This window comes from Schistocerca serialis, chromosome 1 (assembly GCF_023864345.2).
Source record: "Schistocerca serialis cubense isolate TAMUIC-IGC-003099 chromosome 1, iqSchSeri2.2, whole genome shotgun sequence".
NCBI lineage: Eukaryota > Metazoa > Arthropoda > Insecta > Orthoptera > Acrididae > Schistocerca > Schistocerca serialis.
In genome coordinates this window covers 1,173,942,388-1,173,967,951 of record NC_064638.1, presented here as the reverse complement: position 1 = coordinate 1,173,967,951, position 25,564 = coordinate 1,173,942,388, and the positions used below count along the sequence as shown (strand labels likewise).

At 42.3% G+C, this 25,564-nt stretch overlaps 1 protein-coding gene across 3 annotated transcripts in view; it reads right to left on the bottom strand.

Annotated features, from left to right (window-relative positions):
* Nucleotides 1-25,564, bottom strand: part of LOC126418610 (sorting nexin-29) — a 197,460-nt gene that overhangs the window by 66,738 nt on the left and 105,158 nt on the right. For all 3 annotated transcript variants that reach the window (XM_050085457.1, XM_050085448.1, XM_050085465.1), the window contains 3 exons: nt 21,355-21,505; nt 11,671-11,803; nt 4,876-5,068 (listed from right to left, as the gene is read on the bottom strand). In XM_050085457.1, the coding sequence (XP_049941414.1) occupies nt 4,876-5,068; nt 11,671-11,803; nt 21,355-21,505 (477 nt within the window). The remainder of the gene's footprint in view (nt 1-4,875; nt 5,069-11,670; nt 11,804-21,354; nt 21,506-25,564) is intronic.

The following is a 25,564-nucleotide window of genomic DNA, read 5'->3' as shown; positions in this document are numbered from 1 at the left end:
AATACCTCCCACAGGGGGTAGGTCAAAATGCACAGAGGCATAGTGTGCCAAGTCAATGTGATCGCATGGGCGTAGCTTCGTTTCCTGGAGAGCTACGATGAGCGGACAGTGCAAGCATAGCAGCAACTTTAAGTCCTCTCGGTTGGAGCGAATGCCGCGAATATTCCAATGAAGAAGTGCCATCGAGAGAAGAAAAAGAAAAAGGAGAAGCAAGAAGGGGTCACCTTGAAGGTCGCTGAGGGCCTGGCTTCGAGCGAGCACTGCCGCCACTATCAATAGGTGGAGAGTCATCGTCCATTTGTTCAATAGGTTCGTCGGCCATCTTGTTAAGATGGCCGGGAGGGAGAGCTTCTTCCGCCGGTGAACGGCCAGATGTTCGGCTACCAGCGGTGCAGCCAGGCGAAACGGATGACGGCCTGGGGCGGCAACCGCTGGGTGGCGCAGGAGAAGAAACACGCCTTGGCAGAGAAGGTAAACTTTGCTTCCTATGAGCCTTCCTGGAAGGTCGTTTAGTCTAAGTACTGGTTGATGGCTGGGAGTTCGAGGTACATAGGAAGTCTTCACGAGACGGTTCCTTCTTGAAGGCCCGTGCATCTGACTTCTGGGTCTTAGTCTTGGCAGAAGCTGATAAAGGTGCTTGTGTCTTAGGGGTGACGTTGACCGGGCGATCTTAGCACTGGCCGAACGGACGACCATAGTGCTAAAGGTCAGATCGCATGTCTGCGTCGACACCTCCCTGGTAGTCCGAGGAGAGGTGAGGACAGTACTGTATTTCCCCGCTGGGAGCAGTGTGGGCTTCCTACTATCAAATAGCTTGCAAGCAGCCGAGGTGGACACTTTCTCTTTGACCTGAATTTCCTGTATACAGCATTCATCCTTGTAGATGGGACAGTCGCGGGAGGACGCTGCATGGTCACCCTGACAGTTCACGCAACGAGGAGACGGAGGTGGACAGTCACCCTCATGGGCGTCCCTGCCTTTAGCCGCATTAGGACAAGACTGGCGAGTGTGATTAAAATGCTGACACTGGTAGCAGTGCGTAGGTGTCGCGACATAGGGGCGAACAGAAATAACCTCACAGCCCGCTTTGATGCGCGATGGCAGCTGTACACTATCAAAGGTCAAGAAAAGTGTCCGGGTCGGTACAAGGTCATTGTTGACCTTTTTCATGACCCTATGGACAGCCGTCACACCCTGCTCAGCGAGGAAAGACTGAATCTCCTCGTCAGTCAATCCATCGAGGGATCTAGTATATACCACACCACACGAAGAATTCAAAGTGGGGTGAGCCTCCACCCAGACAGGGAACGTGTACAGCAGTTTTTGTGCCTGAAAGGCGCTCTCAGTTTCTAACAGCAAGGTACCGTTATGCATCCTAGTACAAGACTTGACAGATCTGGCTATGGCATCTACGCCCTTCTGAATAACGAAAGGGTTGACAGATGCAAAATCCTTTCCGTCCTCAGATCTAAAAACTACGAGGAACTTTTGGGCAGGCAGTAGTACTTTTGTCACTGGTGGCTGGTCAAGTTTCCATTTTCAGGCAGACGTCGAGAGAGAAGAAGAAGAAGAAGATAAATCCATTGCGGAGGAATCCCCGATGATTGCCAGCATCTCTGATGGCTCCTTCCTTGTGGGGACCCTCTCAGAGGGCACTCCCGCCTTAGGTGAATGTTTACACCTCAGGTCACACCTCCCGAGAAACAGATGGAGGGACCAATTGGCATGGTCAGAAGGTGTCAACTCAGGCAATCACCCCTCCCTGAGCCTGGCCCTTACCAGGGGTACGTGCATGCCTTACTTGTCTACCCAGGGCGGGGAATTATGCGTTACCCCGTCACCGGCTATGCGTGCGAAAGCGTGGGTCGGCCTTCAGGCACGCACAGGGAGGAAAGAAGATAGAGGAAAAAAATGGGAGAGCGAGAGAGAAAGGACAGATAGTCTGAAACGCCGAGGCGGAGACCAGAGGGTGAAGAAGACGGCGGGAGGCACGGAGGCGGGAGGCAAAGTAAAAAGGAAGGAAGACAGTGAGAGGGAGAAGGAACCAAACAAAAGAAGTAAGAAACTAGAATAAGCGAAAAACCAAAATTACCACAAATATAAGTCGTGGAACCGTCCGTCTCCGGACGCAGGCACAAACTACCCCCTTGAGGGGGAGGGACTCCGTTTAGTCACCTCTTACGACAGGCAGGAATACCTCGGGCCTATTCTAATCCCCGAACCCGCAGGGGTGGTGATGAGTTTGACTGAGTACTGAAAGACCTGAGTCTAAACAAGGCCCCGAGAATAAACAACATTCCATTAGAACTACTGATAGCTTGGGAGAGCCAGCCCTGACAACTACTATATGGTGAACAACATATATGAAACAGGTGAAATACCCTCAGTCTTCAAGAAGAGTATAGTAATTCCAATCTCAAAGAAATCAAGTGTTGACGGATGTGAAAATAACCGAACTATCAGTTTAGTAAGTCACGGCTGCAAAATAACAACACAAATTCTTTACAGAAGAATAGAAAAACTAGTAGAAGCTGACCTCGGGGAAGATCAGTTTGGATTCCATAGAAATGTTGGAACACATGATTCAATACTGACCCTACAACTTACCTTAGAAGATAGATAAGGAAAGGGAAATCTCCATTTCTAGCATTTGTAGACTTTGAGAAAGCATTTGACAATGTTGACTGGAATACTCTCTTTCAAATTCTGTATGTGGCTGGGGTAAAATACAGGGAGCGAAAGGCTATTTGCAATTTGTACAGAAACCAGACTGCAGTTTTAAGAGTCAAGGGGCATGGAAGGGAAGCAGTGGTCGGGAAGGGAGTGAGACTGAGTCGTTAACTATCCCCGATGTTATACAATCTGTATATGGAGCAAGTAGTAAAGGAAACAAAAGAAAAATTTGGAGTAGGAATTAAAATCCATGGAGAAGAAATAAAAAGTTTGAGGTTTCCCAACAACATTGTAATTCTGTCAGATAGCAAAGGACCTGGAAGGACAGCTGAACAGAATGGACTGTGTCTTGCGAGGAGGATATAAGATGAACATCAACAAATGAAAAACAAGGATAGTGAAATTAATCAAATTAAATCAGGTGATGCTGCAGGAATTAGATTAGGAAACGAGTTTTGCTATTTGGGAAGAAATAACTGATGATGGTCGAAGCAGAGAGGATATAAAATGTAGACTGGCAATGGCAAAGAAAGCATCTCTGAAGAAGAGAAATTTGTTAACAATGAGTATAGATTTAAGTGTCAGGAATTTTTTTCTGAAAGTATTGGTATGGAGCATAGCCATGTATGGGCGATACATAGTTTAGACAAGAAGAGAATAGAAGCTTTCAAAATGCGGTGCTACAGAAGAATGTTGAAGATTAGATGGGTTGATCACATAACTAATGAGGTGGTACGTAACAGAATTTGGGAGAAGAGGAATTTGAGGCACAACTTGACTAGAAGAAGGAATTGGTTGGTAGGACATGCTCTGAGGCATCAAGGAATCACCAATTTAGTATTGGAGGGTAGTGTGGAAGGTAAAAATTGTAGAGGGAGACAAAGAGATGAATCAACTAAGCACATTCAGAAGGATGTAGGTTGCAGTAATTACTTGGAGATGAAGAAGCCTGCACAGGATAGGGTGCATGGAGAGTTGCACAAAATCAGTCTCTATACTGAAGACCACAACAACAACATTAACTAATTGCACGTGTTCTGTATAAGACCTGATGCAATTGCTGCATTATGATCAACAAGCTTGAGATATTATATCAAACAGCCTAAAAATTACAACTAAACCTGGAATTGAACTCTGCATCTCTGCTATTCTAACTCTAAACTGCATATGCTCTACTAACTAGACACCACTGTTATATTCAATTGAATTAAAGAATTTGTCATACATGTGACTACAATTTTACCGAACTGGTGTTTCTGGTGTCCATTTTCTACCAAAAATCTTTCCAGTATGTTTGGCAATAATACAGGTTTGACTACTGACATAAGCCATTGTTTTCAGGACAAACATATAATGAAAATAAGAAAGGGATTATATTTTATTAAACACTTTTGTATTGCTAGTAGGCAGGAAGTCATCCTGTGAAGTCTGAATGCATTACTCCACCAGTATTTGAAGTTGTTCTGACTGAGTGACTGTACTGATGATTTTGATTCAGGTACTGGCTGAGTAACACCAATGTTTCCTGGGTTTTATTGACTGGTTGGTATACAAAGTTTTAATTTTGAATTCATTCTGTGTTTCTTATGCTGCTCTCATTACAATTATTTTGGCTTAGTTCAACTGTGCAATAAAGCACTCTTTGCATTCATAGCAATTTTCTATCTGCTACGGATCATGATGCGTTCTCCCCAGGCCTCTCCATCTTGCTCACATATTTGTCATAAGACAGTGTAAAATGTTCTTTAATTTTTATTAGAGATTACCTTTCTATCTGCATAAAAGTAATGAACTATGAAATACTATCAGATAACTATGATAATGTTCATTTTTAGTGACTCAATTTCATAACCACCAGTTCCTTTATATTTGGATAGTTCATCAATAATGACAGACTTACGAGGACTTTCTCTAGGGCACAGCTTTATTGACAATGTAAGGCTAACATGAAAGCTGTGTGGGTACAATGAAGGGGAGGAAATAAGGGGAACTTTGTAGGAAAGACATTTTACCAGTAATTATTACTGTTATCTTTTCTTTCTACGAAGTATTACAGGTCAAATTTTCTTCCTTTCAACAGTTCTCTTCTTAAAAGGTTATGACTTCTGTGGTTAAATCATAAATATTATCTGTATTTTCTCCAGTTTCTGGCTACAATATAATTTGCACAAATGAATTTGATGTATCACTAAGATTACACACCTAGCAAGAGCTTGTATGCGAGCCTCCAGTCTCTCCGTCTTTTCAGTGTGCTGCCTTTGTTTCTCCGACATTTCAGCTTGCAGATGTGTATTTGTTTCTTGCATCTGCTCCACCAGCTTCTTCAGTGATCTCGACTCTGCCTGCAACTCTTCTTTCAAGGCTAGCACAGTGAACAGTGCCTCACGAACTTCACCTGTCACATACAAAATACAGTACAGTAAACAACGACTCAAATCAAGCTTTAAACAAATGAAGAGGGACTTCTATCCATCAGGCAATCTTACACATCCCAAAAAAGACAATTTCAGAACTAAGTACAAAAGGAACTGAGATCTCAAGTCAAGATATATCCAATATGAAATAACATCAGCATATTATTACTTTGATTGCTTTTAGATGCATTCTTTTATTTAGCCAGAGCACACACACACACACACACACACACACACACACACACACACACACACACCTGGTACAACTTTGCTGTACCAGTGTGTGAGTGCACTGTTCTGGGACTGCAGTTCTGGATATTGACTAGGGCAAGAGGTTGTGTAGAGTGCAGTGGGTAAGGGGAGAAAGGAGGTGGGGAGTGGAAGGGAGGGTTGAGGAAGAATGGCAGATAATTTGAGGGAGGCAGGCAGGTGCACGAAACATGAATGTGGTAGGAACTCTAGCACTGTAGAGCTGTGGATGGTACATCTACAATGATGAGAATTCCCTTGCCCAGTATGCTGCAGTTCTCAGTAAGGCCTTCACCAACTACCATTATATCCCCCCCAATTAGGCATTGGCCAACTGGTGCTATTTTCCCTCCAAAAGTTAGTCTATAGGCATATTTTGTACACTATTTCCTCACATCCCCATAAGTTGTCCTCAACAGGCAGTTGCAACTACAAATCATCCAGTACCATCCTGAACTGGAACAACTAAGCCAATTCCTTTGGCTTCAACTGTGTTGTTGTGAAGAGGAATTAGGGCCATCCCACCCACAATCCCCCCTCCCTCAAATTGTAACTCGCTGCCATTCAATCCAAGCAACATATTGACCAATCCTTAAGCTATATCCATTCCCAACTCCTTGCCATATGAGTCATATCCCCTTGGAAGACTCAGGTGCAAGATCTGCTAAGGTATGTTCACTCAGCACATCCTATTTCATTCCTGTTACAGACTTATCCTATCCCATCTGGGACAGAACCACTTGTGAAAGAAGTCATGTCTTGAAAGTAGCTCTGCTGCAATTTCTGCACAGCTTTTTATGAGCGTGACCACCAATCAGCTGTGGATCTGAATGAAAGGCCACTACCAAACTTTGGCCAAGTGCAACCCTGCACTCTCTCCGTCCTCTGTTTGAACTGCAGCCTGGCACAATTTATTCAGCCAGTGCTTGTCTACGATGCAACACCTCTACTATTTAGTCAGTCATTACCTTTGCTTCTAAATTATTTAGATTCTACAAACACTTTCCGTTACCATATTTACGAGGGTCATTTAATAATGAAAGAGACAAATTGGTCTGGGGAAAAAGCTGTTAGTAGTGCAAAGTTTGGTACTTTTATGGCCTTAAATTGGCAACACTGGGATGAGCCCTGATCAGCTGATGTATCAACATTATTTTGTTTATAACCTCAAAAATATGTTTTTAAGACAGCGAGTCTGCTTGAAATATCCAAATTACTTGAACAACGTTCTGTTTTTTAACTTGCTGAAGGTGAGAAACCAGTGAATATATACTGTAGAATGTCTGAAGTTTATGGTGAAGGTTGTGTGAATCGTGCAAATTTTTACAAATGGGTAGATTCAAAACTGGTCGCGACTCAGTGACTGACGACCACCGTGCTGGCCGACCAGTTGCAGTTTCAACTATCTCACTTGAAAGTTGAACTGATGACATTATTCATGCCAACCACCATGTGACTGTGGAAGTGATAGTTGATAAGGATCAGATTAGTACTGGTACAGTTAATAACATTATCTGTAACAAGCTGAAGTACCGCAAAACACGTGCAAGATGGGTCCCAAAGGAGTTGACGTGGCTACACAAGGAAGCCAGGTTGAGAGTGTGCACAGAGCTAAAGGAACATTACGAAAGAGAAGGTAAACACTTCAACAAAATTTTAACTTTTGATGAAACTTGGGTTCACTATTATGAAGTAGAATCAAAAAGACAAAGCCGAGAGTGGAAGCCCACCTACCCACCTGTCCAGAAAAAATTTCAAAACCAAAGCATCAGCACAAAGTCATGTTAATGGTATTTTGGGATGCTGAAGGTCCAGTTTTGTACAATGTACCTTCAATAATACTTCAATTTGCTTTTAAACAAGGTGAAGCCAACCATGAGAGAGAAACTGTGACATTCGCCTGCTTTTATTTCTTTGTTGATAGTCTTTGGTGTCTATGTAATGCATTGCTATACTGGCTGAAAAATCGAGGGTGGAAGTTCCACACTGACTACTGTACAAATGACATAGGCGACAATTGCATAGTTGTGTTTCACAGTTCTTTACTTCCACTGTTCACAATCCCCCCCATATTACACAGTTAATATGGCCAGTTCACTATTGGTTAACTTTTGATAAGCCTCATTAATAGTTTACACGAAAACATCACCATACTGCTACAACAGTTTACCATTGAACACCTATGAGCAATAAAACCTAACCACACAGTTCTTGCAGAATAATGCAGTACATATGACACTATTTAACAGACACTGTCATTATTTTAACACATGGCCTATTTGTGTTATATTTATTTCACGGTTCTGTTGATGCATTGTTGTTGATCAAAAAAATACAGGTTTCTTGTCTGGAAATTGGCCATGGACTGACTGTCTCTGGACCAAAAGTCGGGCCTTTATATATCCTCACAATAACAGATACTGAAACTATAAATTGTTCGATGTTTAATTTACAGGAATTACAATTAAAACATAAATCTTTTTAACAGTCTCTTCTACAATAAAGGTTAGGCTGAATTATTTGTTTAAATAACAAAATTAAAAGACATATTACGCAAACAATGCTTTTGACAAACCTGGTAATTATTTTGGAATTAATTAAGGGCAGGCTTTGCAAATATGTTTTTGAATAGAGCCAAATAGATACTTAAAGAATCCTAGTGGTGGTTCTTCCAAATGTTTATAATTAGTACAGAATTTATATTTGTTTGTAAGTCAACAATAGAATTTAAGTTATGAAACAATTACTGATTTCACCCTATAACAAAAGATATTAACTAGGAATAGTCAAAATAAATTAGGGAACTGATTACATACACAAACTAAGCACAAAATTAAATCTGGTGCTATATTCATTAAGACTGAGGGCCAACCTTTCTCTTTTATGAAATTACAGATTATACTCTTGTGTGTTAATGGTAATGAGTCAAAAATGAAAAGATGAATTTAAGGAGGCAGATGGCAAAACAAGAGAGGAAGTAAAGAGATCCCAGCTTGCTTCATCACAAGATGATGTGGATCTCAGAAGAGAGGTGTGATTCTCCAGCAAGACAACGCACGTCCTCATATTTCTCAACTAACCCATGAAACCATCGACAAAATGGGCTGGAAAATACTGCCTCATTCCCCTTACAGTCCTGATTTAGTACCTAGTGATTTCCATTTGTTTGGTGCACTGAAAGAGGCATTATGTGGGATAAGGTTCCAGGACAACGAGGATGCAAAAAGTTTGTGGAAAACTGATTCAAACATAAAGCTAAAGAGTTCTTTGCAGTTGGAATAAAAAAGCCTGTAGCCCATTGAAACAAGTGCATAAATGTTAAAGGGGATTACGTTGAAAAGTAGAAAAAGTATTGTTTTGCTTTTTTTTCTCCAGACCAATTTGTCTCTCTAATTACTGAATGACCCTCGTACATCAAATCTGCCAAATAAACTTCACACGGTCCTGTTCAAAATCCCATACCACTTGCCTCGATGTTGACCTCATCCTCACTGAAGGTCAGCAACACACTTCTGTTCACATTAAATCCACTAACAAACAGCACTAATGTTTTCACAGTTGCTGTCCTTTCCATGACAAAACTTCTCATACAGCCTTGGCATTTGTTCGGATGCAGACTACAGCAGGGATGGCAAAGGACTAAGCTTATGAGCCATGACATGGCAAAAGTGCCATAGCACTCGGCCTCTCCACACATTTCCCTCACTGTCACAGCAAGATATCTTGGCACTAGGAGGGGGAAGAGAAGTAACTGCGAACGTGCCACATTTAAGTAGCCATGCAAATTATTTTTGCCATACTGAAGGCATAATTCTTATCTGGTATGTAGTGTCTGTGTATGGAAAGATACAGACAATTTCTCAGATTTTTGCACTTGGCTCGACACGAAACTGTGACTTATTTAGTTTTACAATAAAAATGTCTTTCTTATAAAAATATCAATCAAAATTTATAGCAATTTTGCAACCTCATTATGGGGACATGAAAACTCTACTTGAGGAAGGCAATGCAGAAGTCCTGGAAAGTTTTGACATAAAAGGATTTGTCATTAAAATGGGAATTACCTCAAGTTCAATCAGTTATATCTGCATTTGCACAAGGGCCCTTTCAACTGAAAAGACAAACAATCTTTAAAACAGATGTAAGATTGGCAGGATTCTCAAAATATTTCGGAAATTATCCTTTTAATTCTTTCAAGGCCACAATGATTTCTTCAAACCTCTTTTCTTTAATGGCAGTGAGCTAAGAGAACTGTACTGTGTTCGTCAGAGTTTGTCCTTTCAATAATGTAATTTTCTTTTTAAATGAAACTCTCTCAAATCAGAAAGAAGTTGTTTCTCACCTTGCAATGTCTTATAGTGGCCAGGGTGCAGTCAAGTCCACTTAAAATGCTAGGTCTGCAGTCCATTCTGGATGTCCTGATTTTCAATCCTCCACTCCTTTTTCCTTCATAAATTTAACAATAATGAGTTTTAAATCAAAAAATTGTTCCATGTATGCCCCCTTGGCTTAATAACATACTTTGTCTTTATATAAATTCTCCACACTCTTTGTTCCACCAAAAACTGTTGTAACTGACAGTGGAATAACAACAATATAAGGAAAAGATATATTCCTACTCACCACGAAGATGACAAGATAAGTTACAGACAGGCAAAACAGATGGACTGTTACATTTTCAGCCAAAGCCTTTTTCAGAAAAGGAAACAAAAACATTCATTCACAGAAGCTAGCTCACTTCACACACAAATGACCACCACCTCCGGTAGCTTTGAGTCCGAATCTGTCAAACCGAAGAGAGTTGTGCCAACTGAAAAATACTACACTGCAGTAGTAAATGAAGTGTTGCGCTGTACCTAGTACTCCTGGGAACAATTGTGAAAAGCTGATACAGGCGAGTCTTGCCCCCATGTGGCCCTCACACTCAAGGCGTGTTAAATTTGGCATGCCATGGCTGGCCCTGCTTTACAGCAACACACCAACTTTCTCATCTCAGCCTTCACTGTATGTGACTAGCCCACCAGCATAGTAGAAAAGCAATTTTTCCTGAGTCATCACATCCAATGCTATTACTGCTGATCCCTCCACAAAACAGCTTAGGAGTACACCTCTTGTCACTCAGTACTATAGTGGTCTTCAATGCAATATCCTGGTTATAACCTATCCTCCTCCTGCACCCATTTCCTGCCCTATAGCTCCTATGCCTGTGACTGTCCCTACTGTAAGACTTGCCCTATGCACTCTCCTACCACTACCTATACCAATCCTGTAACTAAGACCTAGGTGCTTGTTTCACCATGCATGCCATCTGGATTATTCTCACAGACGCTAGCCTCTGAGAACTCTGCAGGTGAGAACTAGCTTTACAGCATGTCCCAATTCTCACCATCCACCTGGCCTTAATGTGTGTTAATTTTTCTTGGCCTCCGAGTTTCTTCTCAGAAACTATATCTTTCATCACTAACTTTTAGTTTTCTAGATCTTTTATAAAAAAAAATTAATTTTCTGAACCAAAGGAAGGTAATTTTACTCTCATCCTTTTATGATCTCCACTCCTTGGCCTTCTGCCACTGCCGATTTTCAAATTAATTCTTAAATGGTCTAGTTTCTTCCAATCTGTCCTCTCTTGATGAATGAGAACGTTAGGCCATGAGTCATCTCCCAGCTAGTGGATACTGTACAGGAAGCCCCCTGATTCTGAAAACTATCATTCTTGTCACTTGTGTTGCTATATCTGCCACTACTTGATAAATGAAATGCCAATGTCTTTAAGAAATTTCTGTGCTTCATTACTTCTCTTTTAGCCACTCCCATTTTGTTATGCACATCTTGTGTTCAACAATGAATTGTCACATACATTAGCTCAATAAAAAAATAAATGGATGATACAACTCAGAATTCACACTGTGCATTTATTGTTACTGACAATGAACACTGTAATGCGAGGATAAATCAAGGTTAGAAGATGATAGTGTTCTGTGAACATAGGGATCTTAAAATAAGAAATGAGCTTAGTTGAACACAGAGTGACACGAAATTTACTGTGGTGTATTTAAAGGAATCGTTTTGGTATTTGCATGATCTGAGCAAGGTAACTGCTGCAAAATATAAATCCATAGGGCTGGATAAAGATTTAAACGCCACTCTTACCAGTGTCTTTAACAACTTGCATGACACAATAAGCAGGATTTAAGATACAATGAGTCAAACAATACCTTACCAGATGGACTCTCAATCACAAACTGTCAACCAGTCAGCTGAATTGTATCCAACACTACAAGTACAGTATTAACAGTAACTTCAAAAAATTACCTGTAGGAGGTAGTGTACTCACCATTAACTTGGTAGTGACCATGGCTGTCTTGGGTACTTCTAGAGGATGTCAGTTCATGTGGGGACATGTCCACTAGATTTGACTGCAATAGCTTCTGTGTGGCCAGAAGAGCTGCAGCAGCTCGGTCAGTGTCCTGCAAAAGATATTCTATCACTAACAGTATTATGCACTACTTTGAAGCTTTTGGATGATAATTTCAGAAAATCATGTAAAATTTCAGCTAAAATACAACTTTCCATCCAACGAGTCCTTTACTTCAAAATTCACAATCAGTGGCACCAACTCTGTCACTGATTTATTTCTCTGCAAGAACACCATGATATATTTCTTTTTTCTGACTTCTCCACAATTCAATCAAATAGAATTCTTTACTACTTTTATTGTGTTCCCTAATTCATTTCATCTGTTTGTTTTCGAGCTTTAATCATGACAGAAAAAAAAAATTCTATTTCTCCTCCAATCTGAAAAGTAACAAGTTTGATGTTTTCTGTAAGTATGCCTTCATGATACAACAATTCTCTGAAGTTTATACGTTTCATATTTTTAAGGTGACACTCCTAGGGTTACAAACCAGTACTGGGGAACCTCACTTTATGAGCACCTCCCAAACTCGCGAACTAGCGATGTTTTGCTTAACGGGTGACGATGATCTACTGTTAGGTCACCAGCTGTACGCGCACTGCAGGGGAAATTTTCAACAATATGAGCATCCCCCATGAACCATGGACCTTGCCGTTGGTGGGAAGGCTTGCGTACCTCAGTGACACAGATAGCCGCACGGTAGGTGCAACCACAACGGAGAGATATCTGTCGAGACCTGACAAACATGTGGTTCCTGAAGAGGAGCAGCAGGCTTTTCAGTAGTTGCAGGGGCAACAGTCTGGATGACTGACTGATCTGGCCTTGTAACACTAACCAAAACGGTCTTGCTGTGTTGGTACTGTGAACGGCTGAAAGCAAGGGGAAACTACAGCCGTAATTTTTCCCGAGTGCATGCAGCTTTACTGTATGGTTAAATGATTATGGCGTCCTCTTGGGTAAAATGTTCTGGAGGTAAAATAGTCCCCCATTCGGAACTCCAGGAGGGTACTACTCAGGACGACGTTGTTATCAGGAGAAAGAAATCTGGCATTCTACGGATCGGAGTGTGGAATGTCAGATCCCTTAATCGGGCAGGTAGGTTAGAAAATTTAAAAAGGAAATAGATGGGTTAAAGTTAGATATAGTGAGATATAGTGAGAATTAGTGAAGTTCAGTGGCAGGAGGAACAAGAATTTTGGTCAGGTGAATACCGAGTTATAAATACAAAATCAAATAGGGGTATTACAGGAGTAGGTTTAATAATGAAAAAAAAAATAGGAGTGTGGGTAAGCTACTACAAACAGCATAGTGAACACCTTATTGTGGCCAAGATAGACACTAAGTCCACGTCCAATACAGTAATACAAGTTCACACGCCAACTAGCTCTGCAGATGAAGAGAGTGATGAAATATATTACGAGATAAAAGAAATTATTCGGGTAGTGAAGGGAGATGAAAATTTAACAGTCATGGGTGACTGGAATTCGAAAGTAGGAAAAGGAAGAGAAAGTAGGTGAATATGGAATAGGGGTAAGAAATGAAAGTGGAAGCCGCCCAGTAGAATTTTGCACAGAGCATAACTTAATCATAGCTAACAGTTGGGTAAAGAATCATGAAAGAAGATTGTGTACATGGAAGAGGTCTGGAGATACTGGAAGGTTTCAGATAGATTATATAATGGTAAGACAGAGATTTAAGAACCAGATTTTAAATTGAAAGACATTTCCAGGGGCAGATGTGGACTCTGACCACAATCTATTGGTTATGAACTGTAGATTAAAACTGGAGAAACTGCAAAAAGGTGGGAATTTATGGAGATGGGACCTGGGTAAACTTAAAGAACCAGAGGTTGTACAGAGTTTGAGGTACAGCATTAGGGACTGATTGACAGGAATGGGGAAAAGAAATACAGTAGAAGAGGAATGGGTAGCTTTGAAGGATAAAATAGTGAAGGCAACAGAGGATCAGGTAGGTAAATAGATAAGGGCTAGTAGAAATCCTTGGATAACAGAAGAGATATTGAATTTAATTGATGAAAGGAGAAAATATAAAAATGCAGTAAATGAAGCAGGCAAAAAGGAATACTAACGTCTCAAAAATAAAATCGACAGTGCAAAATGGCTAAGCAGGGATGGCTAGAGGACAAATGTAAGGATGTAGAGGCTTATCTCACTAGGGGTAAGATTGATACTGTCTACAGGAAAATTAAAGAGACCTTTGAAGAAAAGAGAACCACTTGTATGAATATCAAGAGCTCAGGTGGAAACCCAGTCCTAAGCAAAGAAGAGAAAGCAGAAAGATGAAAGGAGTACATAGAGGGTCTATACTAGGGTGTTGTACTTGAGGGCAATATTATTGAAATAGAAGAGGATGTAGATGAAGGTGAAATGGGAGATATGATACTGTGTGTAGAGTTTGACAGCACTGAAAGATCGAAGTCGAAACAAGGCCCCAGGAGTATACAACATTCCATTAACAGCAAAGCAGCAATCTTCTGGCGCAATAAGAGGAATGCTGAAACCATGGAATAGGTTGCATCGTACATTGAAAATCATCACCCCGATAAAGCAGTGGCTACACATGCTACAAATTTATTTGACGATAATGGTGTGATGCATTTTTGCCAAGTGTTGAAGCTTCAGCAGAAACAATTGACTATAGATAGCATCCTGACAAAAAGGAATTAGTTACATATCGTAAACAATAAAGTATGTAATACTTTATGTATAATTTTCTTTGAATAAATGGCTTGAATAAGATAAAACTTTTAGTACTATTTCTGCATGGAATGTATTATCATATTTTACAGCAATTTATACGGGATAAAGTGTTTCACTTAGCGACTGTTTTGCGCTATGAGTAACATTCTGTAATGAATTATACTCAGCTATTGTTAGTTCAATACTGTATTGCAGTGACCTTCCCACTTGCTTCGGCAATCTATGGACCCAGCAGGCTTGACATGCTTTGTCACCAGAAGATTGCAGCAGCAGTCACAATTCAACACAATGTCATCGTCACCATGAATCCTGCAAGCTGTCAATGTGAAAGGCACTGATGCTGCTGATAGGCTGTTGCAGGCTGCTTACACAAGTAATAGAGTCATACAGGTTGGGCCCATTTGCAGCTGTCAACCAGCTCAAAGAAAAAGGAGGACACTGGTACCCATTTTCTGGAGTGGCATCAGTCCAGCAGATTAAACGTGTGCCGGTCCGGCACACAGTTTTAATCCGCCAGGAATCTTCCAATCAGTGCACACTCTATCCATTTGTTGGGTAGCATAAAGCAAGAGCTGCCACAAAATATGACTATATATAAGCCAGCATGTGCACTTAATGACCTCAGTAGTCATGTTGTTACAAATTTTAAAAAGTGCATTACAATAGCACTGAACTAGAGAAGTGTTTGTATCCTGTTTTTTCTACACACAACATATAATTAAATAACTTTTTAATTCAGTAATATGATAAATGTAGTAATGGGCAAACTATGTACAATAGTACTGTTTTGCATACACCAGTCTGGAATGGATGAAAAATCATAAAATTGATATATTATACATCCATTTGATATTAAAAAGTTTTTCCTTTCAACATTGTATGTTTCATTTAGTAAACTAAATCTCTGGTCGTACCAGTCACAGAGAAAAGATACAAAAATCACAGAATGGTGCACATATTGAGGCCTACATAAACACTAACAGTGTACTTTAAATTAAAAATCATTAGACCGTACATTCTCCTAACACTTCACTAGTAAAGCTATTTAATAGACAGGTCGTCAGAATTTAGTTTTCAGAATGCCCAAGAGTGAACAATGACCTCTGGATGTAATGTAATTGGGTGGAAGTGTCCTCATATTCAGAAGCTAACTTCGAGCTTTGATTTTAGCTAAAATCTGTGAGCTAACAGTCCAGTTGTTTCAGTCCATTGCCTCATTAAATGCATACTACAAAATTAACTCTAAACTGTTCCTCAAACCAACACAGATCATATCCATGATTAAGAAATTCAGGCAATTAAAATGGTCTGTGTGGTACTATAGGAGAGAATGCAAACTAACACAGGGTTTCAACAGATGATAATGCCAGTGTTCAGAATGTATCAGGTTTCCATTCAGTAGTGTTGCGACTTTATCGTGGCCGCACATTGTGTGTACCCGGCACGGCAACATCCAAGGGCTTTTCTGTGGTAATTTTTGGTGTGGTTCTCCTCTTGCTATCTTCAATGGTCGCTCACTGCAGCACGTGAATCCAGGACCCTTTCACTTGGCTGACATGGAGGTTCTGGCTGGAGAGAAGAGCTATCACACCCGCTTGTTCAAAGAAGCTATAGAAACATACAAACATGAGAATAGCTTCAACATGAAACAAGAAAGCCTCAAATTGATTGAATCCTGAATTACCATGCTCCAGCGAATGATCGTTGCATGTTCCAAGAGTGGAACTGCACCAGAATTGCCCATGGGAAACGCCTTTGATGTTGGCACGACTGGTACGTATAATCTACATCTACATCTACATTGATACTCCGCAAGCCACCCAACGGTGTGTGGCGGAGGGCACTTTACGTGCCACTGTCATTACCTCCCTTTCCTGTTCCAGTCGCGTATGGTTCGCGGGAAGAATGACTGCCTGAAAGCCTCCGTGCGCGCTCTAATCTTTCTAATTTTACATTCGTGATCTCCTCGGGAGGTATAAGTAGGGGGAAGCAATATATTCGATACCTCATCCAGAAACGCACCCTCTCGAAACCTGGCGAGCAAGCTACACTGCGATGCAGAGCGCCTCTCTTGCAGAGTCTGCCACTTGAGTTTATTAAACATCTCCGTAACGCTATCACGGTTACCAAATAACCCTGTGACGAAACGCGCCGCTCTTCTTTGGATCTTCTCTATCTCCTCCGTCAGACCGATCTGGTACGGATCCCACACTGATGAGCAATACTCAAGTATAGGTCGAACGAGTGTTTTGTAAGCCACCTCCTTTGTTAATGGACTACATTTTCTAAGCACTCTCCCAATGAATCTCAACCTGGTACCCGCCTTACCAACAATTAATTTTATATGATCATTCCACTTCAAATCGTTCCGCACGCATACTCCCAGATATTTTACAGAAGTAACTGCTACCAGTGTTTGTTCCGCTATCATATAATCATACAATAAAGGATCCTTCTTTCTATGTATTCGCAATACATTACATTTGTCTATGTTAAGGGTCAGTTGCCACTCCCTGCACCAAGTGCCTATCCGCTGCAGATCTTCCTGCATTTCGCTACAATTTTCTAATGCTGCAACTTCTCTGTATACTACAGCATCATCCGCGAAAAGCCACATGGAACTTCCGACACTATCTACTAAGTCATTTATATATATTGTGAAAAGCAATGGTCCCATAACACTCCCCTGTGGCACGCCAGAGGTTACTTTAACGTCTGTAGACGTCTCTCCATTGATAACAACATGCTGTGTTCTGTTTGCTAAAAACTCTTCAATCCAGCCACACAGCTGGTCTGATATTCCGTAGGCTCTTACTTTGTTTATCAGGTGACAGTGCGGAACTGTATCGAACGCCTTCCGGAAGTCAAGAAAAATAGCATCCACCTGGGAGCCTGTATCTAATATTTTCTGGGTCTCATGAACAAATAAGGCGAGTTGGGTCTCTCACGATTGCTGTTTCCGGAATCCATGTTGATTCCTACATAGTAGATTCTGGGTTTCCAGAAATGACATGATACGTGAGCAAAAAACATGTTCTAAAATTCTACAAGAGATCGACGTCAGAGATATAGGTCTATAGTTTTGCGCATCTGCTCGACGACCCTTCTTGAAGACTGGGACTATCTGTGCTCTTTTCCAATCATTTGGAACCCTCCGTTCCTCTAGAGACTTGCGGTACACGGCTGTTAGAAGGGGGGCAAGTTCTTCTGCGTACTCTGTGTAGAATCGAATTGGTATCCCATCAGGTCCAGTGGATTTTCCTCTACTGAGTGATTCCAGTTGCTTTTCTATTCCTTGGACACTTATTTCGATGTCAGCCATTTTTTCGTTTGTGCGAGGATTTAGAGAAGGAACTGCAGTACGGTTTTCCTCTGTGAAACAGCTTTGGAAAAAGGTGTTTAGTATTTCAGCTTTACGCGTGTCATCCTCTGTTTCAATGCCATCATCATCCCGTAGTGTCTGGATATGCTGTTTCGAGCCACTTACTGATTTAACGTAAGACCAGAACTTCCTAGGATTTTCTGTCAAGTCGGTACATAGAATTTTACTTTCGAATTCAATGAACGCTTCACGCATAGCCCTCCTTACGCTAACTTTGACATCGTTTAGCTTCTGTTTGTCTGAGAGGTTTTGGCTGCGTTTAAACTTGGAGTGGAGCTCTCTTTGCTTTCGCAGTAGTTTCCTAACTTTGTTGTTGTACCACGGTGGGTTTTTCCCGTCCCTCACAGTTTTACTCTGCACATACCTGTCTAAAACGCATTTTACGATTGCCTTGAACTTTTTCCATAAACACTCAACATTGTCAGTGTCGGAACAGAAATTTTCGTTTTGATCTGTTAGGTAGTCTGAAATCTGCCTTCTATTACTCTTGCTAAACAGATAAACCTTCCTCCCTTTTTTTTATATTCCTATTAACTTCCATATTCAGGGATGCTGCAATGGCCTTATGATCACTGATTCCCTGTTCTGTACATACAGAGTCGAAAAGTTCGGGTCTGTTTGTTATCAGTAGGTCCAAGATGTTATTTCCACGAGTCGGTTCTCTGTTTAATTGCTCGAGGTAATTTTCGGATAGTGCACTCAGTATAACGTCACTCGATGCTCTGTCCCTACCACCCGTCCTAAACATCTGAATGTCCCAGTCTATATCTGGTAAATTGAAATCTCCACCTAAGACTATAACATGCTGAGAAAATGTGTGTGAAATGTATTCCAAATTTTCTCTCAGTTGTTCTGCCACTAATGCTGCTGAGTCGGGAGGTCGGTAAAAGGAGCCAATTATTAACCTAGTTCGGTTGTTTAGTGTAACCTCCACCCATAATAATTCACAGGAACTATCCACTTCTACTTCACTACAGGATAAACTACTACTAACAGCGACGAACACTCCACCACCGGTTGCATGCAATCTATCCTTTCTAAACACCGTCTGTACCTTTGTAAAAATTTCGGCAGAATTTATCTCTGGCTTAAGCCAGCTTTCTGTACCTATAACGATTTCAGCTTCGGTGCTTTCTATCAGCGCTTGAAGTTCCGGTACTTTACCAACGCAGCTTCGACAGTTGACAATTACAATACCGATTGCTGCTTGGTCCCCGCATGTCCTGACTTTGCCCCGCACCCGTTGAGGCTGTTGCCCTTTCTGTACTTGCCCAAGGCCATCTAACCTAAAAAACCGCCCAGCCCACGCCACACAACCCCTGCTACCCGTGTAGCCGCTTGTTGCGTGTAGTGGACTCCTGATCTATCCAGTGGAACCCGAAACCCCACCACCCTATGGCGCAAGTCGAGGAATCTGCAGCCCACACGGTCGCAGAACCGTCTCAGCCTCTGAGACGGTGGCTGTCAGCTTGACTCCAGTCCAGTACAAGTGATGGAAGGTGAAGCTTTGGCAATGCCAGCCACTTGTGCTGGTGAAACATCCAAAAAATTATCCAACAAGTGTCGGCCAATGAACCCGAGACAGAAGTCTTATAAAACTGAAAGACCTTCCAAATGACATTAGATCCATGCTCTACTCTTTTGTTCTTACAACAAATCAATCAACAAGGAAAAAGATGGAACACTTAAGTCACTCTGCTCATCCTTACTGTCTGTAGGAGAAGTTTCTCACAATCATCAAGTTTCTCCTGTAGTTTATGTTCCTCATGACACATTTCGAAATGGACTGGAATGGTTAAAAGGTCTTCAACATGAGTTTTTCTGCAGCATCATGTTCCTGAACGGTGAAAAGCACTACAATTAGCCTTGTTGTTCTCTCCGTTTCAAATGACAACAACGACGTGTCATAGTAATGATCTAGGGTGCAACAGCAATCGAGATAGCAGCAGAAGAAATATCTTAGTATGCATGAAATTTTTTTTAATTTTGCAAACAAGAATGGCACGTGCACACGCACAAGAAAATTCATATGGCATGATTGATCATGAATCCCTGAAGAACGATGTTCTGCCACCTATTTGAAAGCTTTCTCCACCCCCCCCCCTCCCCCCCTTTCAATTTGACACCACGTTGGCAACTTGTGTGCTCTTACCCTATTCCAGTAATCCTGCTAGGGTAAGGAGATCTACAGTTTATAATGAAATCCAATCCATGTGTTGTTCTCGGCATGTCTTCACACCACCGAAGTGAAGGTTAGCATAAAGGCAGATTGAAAAATTTTGGCTTCTTATCAGAAATCAATCTAGTGACTTAACAGTATTCAAGCCAGACTTGTTTCTTGGTAATTCAACCAGTCCATGGAAGCATTACACTCATTCCAGACTCAGATTTTCACTCTGCAGCGAAGTGTGCGCTGATATGAAACTTCCTGGCAGATTAAAACTGTGTGCCCGACCGAGACTCGAACTCGGGACCTTTGCCTTTCGCGGGCAAGTGCTCTACCATCTGAGCTACCGAAGCATGACTCACGCCCGGTCCTCACAGCTTTACTTCTGCCAGTATCTCGTCTCCTACCTTCCAAACTTTACAGAAGCTCTCCTGCGAACCTTGCAGGACTAGCACTCCTGAAAGAAAGGATATTGCGGAGATATGGCTTAGCCACAGCCTGGGGGATGTATCCAAAATGAAATTTTCACTCTGCAGCGGAGTGTGCGCTGATATGAAACTTCCTGGCAGATTAAAACTGTGTGCCCGACCGAGATTCGAACTCGGGACCTTTGCCTTTCGCGGGCAAATGCTCTACCATCTGAGCTACCGAAGCACGACTCACGCCCGGTCCTCACAGCTGGCGTGAGTTGTGCTTCGGTAGCTCAGATGGTAGAGCACTTGCCCGCGAAAGGCAAAGGTCCCGAGTTCGAGTCTCGGTCGGGCACACAGTTTTAATCTGCCAGGAAGTTTCATTACATTCATTATCAAAAAATAGCAAGATTGTGTCTCCTATATGATACGGTTTAATAATGTATGCTACTATTTATTCCATTGAATTTTTGATGCTGCTGGTGTACCCTGATGTCTCATCTACTTGCCGACACTGAAAGTATGTGACACGTCCTCACCACCTTCCCTGTAACTCCTTCACCACAGATTTATCATTTGTATGATATATGCCACAGACGGTGCCATTTATACTAGAGAAAACCACTCACTCTATGCAGAAGATGGGAGCCACACTCTTCACTTTCGTCAACACAGTTTCTTACATTCATCACTAGAACAGGATACAGAGTATGAAATACACTAGGCAAACCTCGAACACTATCAAATATTACAACTCCAGCAGCCTCAGAAAAAGCTTCTGCACAAGTTCAATGTGTAAGTGTCCCTTACAATCAGCAAGGGCCTCTTATTTGGACCATAACATTCTGTAAAACTTAACTTGTACAAAGCTTCTGTTCAGCCAGCAGTAATACAAAATCATGGTAAAAACACACATATACTAACCTCAGAATAACTGGGCACAGACAGCGAGTCGTCCTCAGAATGTGGTTCTTCACTAGCAACACCTTGGGACACTGGGATGAGTTCTCCGACATTCACATTGTTCACAGGAGTCAAAGTCTGGGGGGCATGTCTCCTGGGTGGGCTACCGCTCCTATGGTTGCACATAACATTTAAATAGTGTTAATATTACTGAGATGAGGTGGTGTGGTTGGAGAGATTAAATTACTACAAAATACACAAATTATATTAATTTTTGGTCCTTAAATACAAAGACTGTTCCATCCTTATTTGACTTTTTCACTAGTTAAGTGCTAAAATTTACAGAAAAAGCCTCCACAGTTTGTATATCGCTCAAAACTACTTTGGGAAGAGGACTTTAAATATCTGCCCTACTCCACTGGTCAATAACTGATGATCAATTATGTTACCAAATTATACCTTCTTCATACATTAAGTACACAAAAAAAAATAATCATTACAGCCTCATTCATTTACGTAATAAGAGCTGGAAAGTCCAACAAGTGTCACAAACAAAGCAGAAACAATCATTCACCCTGTCATTCTTGGTGCTTTTCACTGAACTTTGATATCTCCAAAAACATTTGTTTGTTTTGTTTTAAGGTGCAAAAACAAATCGGGTCATAGGCACCCATGTCAAAACTGTGAAACATGAAGACAAAGAGAAGAGTTAAAAACAACTATTTGTCAACCCAAAGAAAAGCTAAAAACAGGGATGCAGAGAATGTTCTATAAGATACACCCTACAGAAACGGAGGTCCAGAACTAAAAATTAAATAGTCTTTGTCATATTGCTATGATGGATAAAAGTAAAGCGCGGTCGACAGCCCGCGCTTGGTGGACAGTTAAAAGTTGGGCACAATGTGCACAAAGTGGTGGGGGAGTGTCACTTCACAAACTGTAATGGCTAAAAAGGCAGTGCCCAGTGCCTGAAGTGTCGTAGGGGTTTGAAGACATGCAGCAATATGTCGACTGAGAGCATCCCAGACATGCTGGATGGGGTTTAGGTCTGGAGAACAGGCAGGCTACTCCATTCGTCTGATATCTTCTGTTTCAAGGTACTCCTCCACGATGGCAGCTCAGTGGGGCCATGCTTTATCATCCATCAGGAGGAAGGTGGGACCCACTGCACCCATGAAAAGGCAGACATACTGGTGCAAAATGACATCCCGATACAACTGACCTGTTACAGTTCCTCTGTCAAAGACATGCAGGGGTGTACATGCACCAATCATAATCCCACCCCACACCACCAAACCACAACCTCCATACAGGTCCCTTTCAAGGACATTAAGGGGTTGGTATCTGGTTCACACCAGATGAAAACCTGGCAAGAATCAGACTATACCTGGACTCGTCTGTGAGCATAACCTCGGACCACTCTTCCAACGATCATGCACTGTGTTCTTGACACCAGGCTTTACCGGCTCTCCTGTGACCTGGGGTCAGTGGAATGCACCTTGCAGGTCTCCGGACGAATAAACCGTGTCTGTTCAGTCGTCTGTAGACTGTGTGTCTGGAGAAAACTGTTCCAGTGGCTGTGGTAAGGTCCTGAGCAAGGCTACCTGCAGTACTCCGTGGCCGTCTGCAGGCACTGATGGTGAGATATCTGTCTTCTTGTGGTGTTGTACACTGTGACGTCCCACTCTGTAGTGCCTGGACACGTATTTCCTGTCTGCTGGAATCGTTGCCACAATCTTGAGATCACATTTTGTAATACACGGAGGGTCTGTGCTATGGCCTGCATGTTTGACCAGCCTCCAGTCACCCTAGTATTCTACCCCTCATAACGTCATCAATGTGTTCTTTTAGCCATTTTCAACACACAGTCACCATTAGCATGTCTGGAAATGTCTGCACACTTACTCGCTGCACCGTACTCTTACATGCACCAACACACCTCTGCATACGTGGACTTCTGCCAGCGCCACCTTGCGGTGACCACAGGTCAAATGCACTGCATGGTCATACCCCGAGAAGATTTAAACCCGCAAACCGCTCACCAGAGTGTTGTTTCACCATATATCAGCATTATCCTTAATTTATGAGCATGAGTGTAGTTATAATGGCCTCCTCATGGCAGGAGGGCTGAGAGAAGGTCGCCCAAGCCACTGGGAGAGGCTTAATAACCTGGGGCTTATTCCCATGAAGGGAGAACCAGTGGCAATGCCGAAGTGACACGACCTCTTGACAGATGGCAACACAAATATCACTGGAGGGGACATAAGAACTAGTGGGCTGAGGTACAAGGACTGTAGCCTCGACAGCATTGTCAGCAGCCTAGTTTCCTTCAGACCAACATAACCAGGAACCCACATAAACAGCACAGTGGCTCCATCAAGAGTGAGGAAGTGACGTTTTCCTGGACTCGTTGCACTAAGGGATAGGCGAAGTAAAGTGTACAGAGGCTTTGAAGGGCACTGAGTCTGAGCAGATGGCAGAATTGAAAAGCCTGTGTCACTGGGTGTCTTTGCAGCCTGATACAGGGTGAAGAGCTCTGCTGTAAATACTGAGCAGTGTGCTGGAAGCCGATACCGAAAAACGTTGGCGCCAATAAAAAAGGTACACCTGACACCAAGGTCAGTCTGAGATCCTTTAGTGTACACTAAGGTACTATCGCGAAGTTCAATGCAAAGGTTGTCAAACTGAAGGCGACAGAGCGAGGCTGGAGTAGTGTTCCTACGAAGCGAATGAGGGCCAAGGTGAACATGGGCCACCGCATGGAACCAAGGTGGTGAAGGGTTCACCCACTGGGAAAGTTGCAGGTAGCATGAAGTTGCGCTGCTCAAGCAAGAGCCAAAAGCAAACTCCATACTGGCAATCAAAGGAGTCATCGAAGGAGGAGGCATCAGATGAGTGGCCATGCATGGCGGACAAACAGTACGCACTCCTGCTGAGTAGAAAGTCATGGCAGTAGGACAGCAGTAGTTCAACAGCTTCTGCATGCAGACTCTCAACTGGGCTAGTGTAAAAGGTACCAGTGGCCAAGTGGATGACACAATGGTGGATAGTATTGAAACAGCATAAGAGGGACAGCAATGCAGATGCATAAACAAAGCACCCATAGTCTACTTTCGAGTGGATGAGGCACTGGTACAAACTGAGGTGGTTTTATCTGCACCCCAGGAAGTAACATTGAGGACATGTAGGACTTGGACTGCATACAGCAGGCTGCCAGGTAAGACATGTGGTAGGACCTAGAGAGTTCTGTATTGAGCTTGAGCCCCAGGAATTTTGTAGTTTCAATGAACAGAAGAGCAACAGGCCCAAGATCTAAAGATGGTGCGAGAAACCAATTGTGCCACCAGAAATTCATACAAACGGTTTTGTCAGTGGAAAAACGAAAGCCACTGTCAATGCTCCATGAGAGTAAAGACACTGCTGAAGACGCCGCTCAATGAGACAGGTCCGTGGACAGCTGCAATAGATGGCAAAGTCACCAACAAAAAGGGAGCCAGAGGTGCCCGGCAGGAGACAGGCCATTATAGGGATAATGGCGATAGCAAAAACCATCTTCCTGGATAAAGGTATCCGACAAGGCAGAACCCACACAGACCTTGAAAATTTGATCTTTTAAAAAGTCCTCAAGGAAATGGGGCAGGTGGCCATGGAAGCCCCAAGTGTAGAGAGTACAGGGGATACCAATCCTCCAGCAGGTGTCGTAGGCTTTCTCCAAATCGAAAACGCAGCCACGGTCAGGTATTTTCACAGAAAACATTCATGACATGGGTGGATAAAGTGATTAGACGGTCAACTGCAGAACAGCGTGGCCGAAATCAACTCTGTGCAGTGGTTGGTAAATTGTGAGACTCAAGCCACCATACCAGCCAGGCATGAATCATACTTTCCATCACTCTGCAAACACAGCTGGTGAGAGAGATGGGGCAGTGCCTAGAAGGAAGATGTTTGTCCTTACTAGGCTTAGGTATGGATATGGGTATGACAGTGGCTTCACGCCAGCATCTGCGAAACATGCCCTCTGCCAATACGATGATGTACATACTAAGCAGAAAGTGCTTGCCTGCAAGAGAAAGGTGCTGCAACATCCAATTGTGAATAGCATTCTGGCCCTGGAGCAGAGGATTGAGAGGAAGTGAGAGCATGATCTAGCTCCTTCACAGTAAAGACAGCATTGTATACACACACATTTCTGAGAAGAGAAGGGTATTGCTCCAGCCTCCTCCACTCGTTT